The sequence below is a fragment of the Setaria italica genome, chromosome V (assembly GCF_000263155.2).
Source record: "Setaria italica strain Yugu1 chromosome V, Setaria_italica_v2.0, whole genome shotgun sequence".
Classification (NCBI taxonomy): domain Eukaryota; kingdom Viridiplantae; phylum Streptophyta; class Magnoliopsida; order Poales; family Poaceae; genus Setaria; species Setaria italica.
This window is the reverse complement of record NC_028454.1, coordinates 27,804,666-27,812,545: the sequence shown is the minus strand read 5'-3', so window position 1 is coordinate 27,812,545 and position 7,880 is coordinate 27,804,666. Positions and strand designations below refer to the sequence as shown.

The window sequence follows — 7,880 nt, the reverse complement described above, 5'->3', positions numbered from 1 at the left end:
GGTGGGACTGGATGGAGGGGAGGGCCCATGGGACAGTGGCTCGGGGCGGGGGTTTTGGCTTGCGTGGGTGGTAAATGCGCCGCGCTGGAGGATATTCAGACGTCGTGGAGTTTTGACCGCGCGCGTGGGAAACCGTTTCGGGGTACGACTTGATCGGCAAGAAGAGAAAAGAGCCAGATGTTAATCTTGATTCCTACTCTATTATGGTTACAATCCAATTATAGCATTACAATGTATAAATGTTTATCCACGCGTATTACTCCTACCCCGTCCTATCCACGGTATAATTTAGTATAGTTTTGTTAGGATAATAGTAATAACTCTTATCTGATCCATATCCAAATCTCTCTGAGCCCCGCATCTTTACTAGCTGGCTGTGAACTAATCCGGTGCTGTATCTTATCATGATAAAAATTTTGTTACTATCAATGTCTCTTGTATGAATATCACCCATCCAAATCTTTTTTTTCCTTTGCAAGGACTCAAATCTTCTATTCTCACGGGGACCCAAATATTTCATTTTCGACCCCCAGAATTTAGATAGAGCTATTCACACGCTGAGGTCTTTAGAGTTTTGACCGTGTACAGGAGAGCATGCAGCCGTTGATATTATTCTTGATCAGCAAGTAGAGATCCATGCACCGGCCGGTAACTAGCTAACTACCTAATTAACGATGAGGACAAAGGGACTTGTTTTTGGACTTTATTGTCAAGCAATCCCATTACCATGCGATGCCTAAATGTTATCTTTAGATACAATGCCTAAATGTTATCTTTAGATACAAAGATAGGCTCTCATCCATTTTCATGTCAGTTTTATACTTGTGAAACAATCCTTTCTCTTCTCATCTTATTGCATTCATTCAAAGCAATATTTGCAATCTGCCAACCAAAGCCGTCATCATCCACTGAGAGACCCCCCTCAGCCCCCGCATCGCCCTAAGGCAACTCGGGTAGCACCGCCACCTCACCTCTAGCGCTGCTCCCTTCTTCCCTTCCGACTTGCCGCCGTCGGAGCTCGCCGGCGGAAGTCCGTCCAACCGCGATGAGGGCAGCGGCGGCCGTCACCTCTGGGCTGGTGGTGCCCAGATCTAGCGCCCGCAGGCTTGGATCCAGCGTCGCCCAGGCAGTTTAGGGCTTCCCCTGGTGGATCCATAGGGGGCGCTAGCGGGGGTTGGATACCCAGATCCGTGGCAGCGTGGCCCGTGGCGGTGAGGGCGGCGATGGCAACGGCCCACGGTGGCGGCAACCACCCGCGTGGAGCCTAACTCTCCTGAGCTAAGCTCGGTGGAAGGGCGTCTTCACCTTCGGTGACCACCACCGTGGGGAGCTCGTGGTGGATCCGCCCGAACGCGGCCCATGGTGGGTACAGGCTAGCATGGCTCAGCTCTATGGCAGCGGACGGAGGGTGGCGACAGCGGGCGACCGGCTTTGGCAGCGGCCAGCAAAGTTTGATGGTTGTTAGGGTGTCGAGGTCCTCAAGCAAAAGCCATGACCGGTGCTGGCAACGATGGTGCCATGATGTATCGTGCTCCTTATTGAAAGCGTTGCGGTGAGGACCTTGACCCCAGGGACTTTTTCCAGGTGAAAACCGAAGAACCAAAGCAGGTTCAGACGGTGGCGGCGTCTTGGCGTTGCTTTCTTCTTGAGGTGCCATTTTGGAGTCCTTGGGATGACGGTACCTGTTCAGTTTGGTAGGATGGCGGTTTCAGTGTACTGGCAGTGTGCATGGTAGAGATTGACTAAGTGCAGTTTCTACGCGACAAGAAAACAATAGGAAACAGGTGGTCGTCGAGCAAGATCATCCTAACTTCTAAAGTTTCTAAGAAAATGGAAAATGGGAGGGATTAGTTGCTGCACAAGGTCCATTGCTAGGTGGAAGCATGAGCATAGAAGAAGTTTGAAGCTTAGTCCTTTCTTCTTAGTGGCTTGCTTTCTTATTTTCCTTGATCCTCATGTTGAGGCGTAGAATCTAAGTACTCAGGTACCTCCTGGTCGGATTTGTTTCTATATACCTTCAGACTAGGTGGTCGGATTTGTTTCTTTGTGATAGTAGACATTCACTTGTGAACGAAACCGAAAATTTTTCCTTATTAAAAAAACCGTCATCATTCATTCATCCGCAACGCAACTAATAGCTTGCTCATTTTTGGCGATGACGGGCTAGTTCTAGCTGGACCGGCCCACACAGCTTGTTTCGCCCAGTCCGGCAGCCTGGCCCAACATGTAGCTTAGGGTTCATGCATGACTCGACGTTCAGAGCTAAGGATTTTGTGCTAAATCCGGATCAAATTTGCTAAAACCAGATCGAATTAGACCACCGGCGGGGTCGTCCTAGACCTGCCTAAACCATATTCGGTAACGAGGGAATAGAAGCGAAACACGAGTCGGACACCAATCATTCAACGCGATTGGCATGTCGCGGGTGATCGTTATGCAGCTGCACGCAATTCGCGTGAAGCCATGCTGCACGGCACAGGCATTTGTTATTTTGTTTTGCTCGAAACAGGAAGGCACACATGCACGGCAGCTCCGTTGCCAAACACTTACAAACTGGATTCAGCATAGGCTACTGGATGGCAGTGACAGGATTATACGATAATTCAAGAGCACATCAGATGTCTCAGTTCCAGGTGAATGAATCAGCAAGGCGTCAAACAATTTTACAGATCAAAATTCTTCAAGGGTTTAACAGTTAACAGGTGCTTGTACAGAAATATAATAACGAATGCAATACAACATTACTAAGCTACAAAATCACGGTGTGTGTATACGCCCAGGTGGTTTTTTAAAAGGGGAAGAGGTAAGCAACTTCTACATTCTCTAACCACCACAGCAGGAAGTGGAAGCTCAATGGTCTTTCACGGTGGCAGTATCGCTTGCTCTGGAACAGTTGGCCAAGTCACATCCTTTTCCTGCTGCCGCCCAAAGCATCTGTGCGTCGTGCATCAATGTAAATGCTTCCAACTTTCAGTCCATATGACATTCTGCTTTTGTCCCTTGATATGGCCAACTGTTTGAGTTAGAACCCAGCTTTTCAAACAAGTGGATACAGTTCTCAGCTCTTCTCTGATTGATGTATCCTACGGCGTTTCGGAGGTGGTGACATGAAAAGCTTTCTAACAGATGTAAGAGGGTCGTCATCCTGAACCATAGGAAACCAACAATGAGGTGTGTTCTAGAGATTCAAAGCATGATTCAATGGAATACTAGGCATGATTCAATGGAGTACAAGGAATGATTCAATGGAAGGACTCTACCTCATCGAGAAGGCCGGTCTGAACCTCCCCTTGCGAGTCCTCATCAGATCTTCTGTCCTGAGCAAGTAATGCCGTGAGAGTCAGCCTCCATCCAGGCAAGGATTCGCCGTAATCAGGGGAAATCCAAGGGCAGAATGTCCGGTGCTGCTTGATAGGATCAAACTCATTCATTCTGTCATACAGTCCTTGTTTTTCTGCCACAGAGTGTAAATTCACGATTTAAAACTGTGGACACTGATGAAGAATTTTAAGCGCGTTACTTAACCAGATTAACAAATACGAAACATAAAAAAGAATGATAAACATGGTATGCATGCACAGTCTTCATTCTAATTCTTCAAGGCAGTAGTAAGAATGAAAAAATTTGATGCCACAAGAAAGAAAACCCAACTGCTAGAGCAGTTTGTGCTAAACACTTCTTCCTTTGAATACGCCGATTATAGTCACAAGTTAACAGACTGTTACAGAAACATGAAGTTGGGCTAACAGACCGCTAACAAGCTACTCGTAGTATCAACTTTTTTTTTCATCCCCTTGGATTTCACATTACTACTTGTTCAGCGACTTCAATCCCTTTCAATTGGCATAACTACAGAGAATGAGTTCTTTACCTGATGACCTGTATGCACCTTTTTCCTTGTTGACTAATGATTTTGTTCTTGTGCTGAGCTCATTTGGCATGGAATTGTTTGCATCTGTCTCTGCCAGGTTCACTCCATTAGAAGGTTCTTCATTCATACCCTGAACTGACGGAAATCTAGGTTCCAATCCATGTTGATCAAGTGCCTCATCTGTGCTTGTTATACTTTTTCTTGAAGGAGAACCTGTTGCTGGTTCTTCTTCATTGGAAGCTCCATCCATATTGGTATCCTTATCTGTATCTGAATGTGAACCGCCTTGTTTCTGTTCAGTGCTCACTTCCGAGTTTGGTATGCTCTTTTCAGAATTATCTCCAGGTTGGTCATGCTTTGCCCCTATGGTGGATGTATCAACATCATCGATATCACCTTCCAACAAATGAGGCTGATCTGTACTTCTTTTCCGTTTCATGGAACCTGAAGCATTAGAAGCAACAGGAACCATGTGGCTATGACTTCCAGAGGAAAGCAAATTCCCACGGGAGTTCAAGTCAGCTTTCAAATGTCGACTAACAACAGGAAATGAAACTTTTGGTCGGAAACTCTGTCTAGTTGGTGGAGGACCACCAGCAATGGTGAAATTAAAGCCAATGTTTGCATCCTTGGAATGTCCTACTCCACTGACGACACTGTCATGCCCATTATCCTGATCATCTTGTCTATTAGAATCTGAAATCAGCTTAAAGAGTTGAAGAGGTCGTTCTACAAGAGAAAAAGGCCACAAGGCAACACATGCTCCACAAAATTGGCAATCTAAAACAGCTGATAATGGATCATAATGCTGATCTTCTCGATTAGCATCTGCAGATGCTCGGGCACCATTAGCATCATTAGGTGAGTAAAGTATGACCCGATCCTCCATTGTCTTACTTATTTGCTGTGGTTGCACCATTTTAGAGATAGAGTTGGCATCTGAATGAGATTCGGTTCCACAGTCAATAGCATAAGGAAGTAGGCGGGGTTCCCATCCACACAAACTGATTATCTTCAGTGCCTGCTACAAATCAAGTGTTAAGTTGGAAGAGAGTTGAATGATTTGATGCAGGAATGCACAGAAAAATTACAAAAAGAAAAGACAATAGATTATAAAGGAATAAGAATATGTACATGAACTAATATGGAATGTTTATCTGGATAAAAGGATCTAATTCCAATGAACCCAGCAAATAAGCTAGCAACAAAAGAATCAGGTTCTTAAACATACAGTTGGACCATTTATCTTCGATGGAGATTATTTTATTTAGAACCTAACAAATGTATATGCATTACTATTTTGAAGCAACAGCAGATATTTTATAGGTTTACATTTGCTTCGTGAGAGGTATTGCTAAATTTTAGCACAGTAGTATTTCAGAACAGACCCCGCCTATTTCATTGCATATGCCAGTGGAGGTTTCAACAAGATATGCAGCCATTAATAGGTTTTAACTAAGCATAATTTATTCAATTGTGCTAATACCGCAATTAAAAAGTTGCATATGAGCATTGTACATCATCAATATCGTATACTTATCACCTAATAGTTACACGATTCAGCACGTGGCTCCTGTATAGGCCATATAAAGAAAATCTCACAGCAACTCCAACAAATAGATGAAAAGAAATTCACCTGATAATATGTGTCAGCATCTTGAAAAGCATCATCCAAATCCTTAATTGTAGAGTCTTCAGTAAGCATAAAGCGCCCTTTGAGGACAACTGATGAAGATAATGGTTCTGACAGGAACTGATCTAGCTGTGGACTCCTCTTTTTCATGGTCTCCAGAGAAGAGCACGAAATTCTTGGAAGTGCTAAAAGTCGTAGCAGAGAGGAGAAACACTCGTAGTAGTTCTCAACTAAAACAGGAGGCGTCGTCGGAGGAAATAAGGCAAGTGATTCATCACATGTGTTATCAATCCATGGACACAGCAGTTTATGCCCACTGTCCAGCTTCAGGCTGAAAACAGCAGCAGCCTTTTCAACTGCACAAAAAAGCCTCGCGATAAATGGAAGTGAATATGAACAGGGATGTCATATGAAGCAGGTAAATGAAACCTATATGCTCCTCTTACAGATGAAAATGAAATGTGTTATAATCGTTCTACAAGACGCTAAGAACATAGAATTTGTTGACATAAAACCACAGAAGTGTGTATTTTCTATCCAACGAGAAAAGCACATAAGGATTGTCTTCTTTAGTCATAGACTCATCATTTGAAATAAAATGCACAAGTCAACACAGCATAAAATGCACAGACCTTGCTGTGTTGACCACGAGGAAGGAGTGGAGAACATGAGTCGTGCACCACAAGCTTCACATGTTATAACATCTGGCTCAATGTTAGTCCATCCTCTTCTTGCACAGTTAACAGGACTAATAACCTGAAAAGGCAGCTAGTTATAAACCACCAATATGAACCACGTCCACGTGAATGCACAGCTGCAGTGCTACATCAGCATACCATTAGTCACCCAGATCTAATCCTTACCCACAATACATAATCCCACATCCTGACCAATCCACAAAATTCCAGAACATACCAAGCCCTCAATTGAGTTATAACTGGTCTATTAAGCAAAAGGTGCACCAAACAGCTCATTTGGTACCAAAAAACATTTAGCTGAATAATCATCATTCTATTATGATTTATGAATGCCACCAATCCCACAAGCAACATAAACAAAGGATACAAATGTGAAGTAACGCGATGTACCTTGGGCTTGGCGAACCAGGTCATGGCCTTGAATGTCCCGAGCCGGCGCATGAGGTCGGCGCGGTCCCAGGGGCGGCACGGCGGCGGCGGCGAGATCGCCGCCATGGCAGCCACCTGCGGCGGGAGCCGCGACCCGCGCACCACCCCGAACCTCCTCGCCGCCTCCGCCGCTGCCTTCCCCACCGGCCTCCCGGAGCTGCCGCGCCAGATCAGATCAAACCCACGTCAAAGACACAGTCAGATAGAGAGAGGGGCACGGGAGAGGCGCGAGCAAAGGTAGGGCAAAACCTTGGAGCCGGAGCAGAGGATGAGGAGGGCTTGGAGCCGCCCGGGGCGTTGGCCTTGGGCTTGGGGAAGTGGTAGAGCTTGTCCATGGCCTTCTTGAGGCGCCGCTCCGAGTCGGCGCCGATGTCCCCACCTCCGCCTCCGCCGGCGGCCATAGAGGTGGGGGGATCGGCGGTGGAGACGGCGATGGGGTGCTGATGCGGGTGGTGCTTCAAAGCGGACGCTGCTGCTAATGCTTGCATAGGCATACGACGAAGGGTGGGCCGCCCGGTGCCCGCCTGCCCGGTCGGTATATGCTAGCTCGGGCCCTGAAATTATTGGGCCGTGTTCGCGTCGCGTGTTTTTAGTTGGGCCTTGTGTTCCCGAACCGCTTGGTCCACGACCGGACCGGTAACCGGCGAGTACTCGGTTTGAGCCATTAAGGCTCTGTTTGGCATGGCTCCAACTTCGGGTGGAGCTGCTCCACTCCAGAACTCCACATAGAGCCAGCTCCGCTCCAAAACTTCAAAACTAAAATGGGATGTTTGGCTAGATGGGTGCTCTCAGCTCCAAAAAAGATCGATTTCAGTGTGGATTGCCATTGTTGCCCCCCAATTAAGACCCCACTTGTCATCCTCTCTATCACATCTTCTTCTTCCCCTTTCAATATGCCAACGAGTTGTGTGTATTTTACATCCATCCATCCCCTTTCAATATCCCAACATATGCTGTAAATGAATGGATGAACATGGTCAGGAGGAGTGAAACTCAAAAGACTTTTACAAATGTTTCCCTTGGTCCGTCAAAATCTTCCACTTTCAATATGACAACGGGCGGCAGGGTGGGCGGCGGGCTGGGCAGCGGGGCTGAGCGGCGAGCGGCGGGACAGGCGGCGACGGGTGCGGTGACGGGCGGCGATGGGCGACGAGCGGCGACGGGCGCGGCGCTGGGCGGCGACGGCAACGGGCACTGGGCGGGCGATTGGCCTTGACGATGGGGAACAATAGAATAGAACGAAACGTTT

At 46.8% G+C, this 7,880-nt stretch overlaps 1 protein-coding gene across 2 annotated transcripts; it reads right to left on the bottom strand.

Moving 5' to 3' along the window:
- Positions 1–2,599: 2,599 nt before the first annotated feature.
- On the bottom strand, positions 2,600–7,128 carry LOC101774343. 2 transcript variants are annotated; one of them, XM_004969043.2, is made up of 7 exons: positions 6,881–7,128; positions 6,593–6,788; positions 6,137–6,260; positions 5,508–5,860; positions 3,872–4,895; positions 3,261–3,454; positions 2,600–3,145 (listed from the first exon to the last, which is right to left on the bottom strand). In XM_004969043.2, exons 1-7 carry the CDS (start codon positions 7,123–7,125, stop codon positions 3,059–3,061), a joined length of 2,223 nt encoding a protein of 740 aa, XP_004969100.1. In that variant the 5' UTR covers positions 7,126–7,128; the 3' UTR covers positions 2,600–3,058. The 2 variants fall into 2 exon arrangements, with proteins under 2 accessions (XP_004969100.1, XP_004969101.1); XM_004969044.2 differs by having other exon boundaries at positions 3,872–4,892.
- Positions 7,129–7,880: the final 752 nt, after the last annotated feature.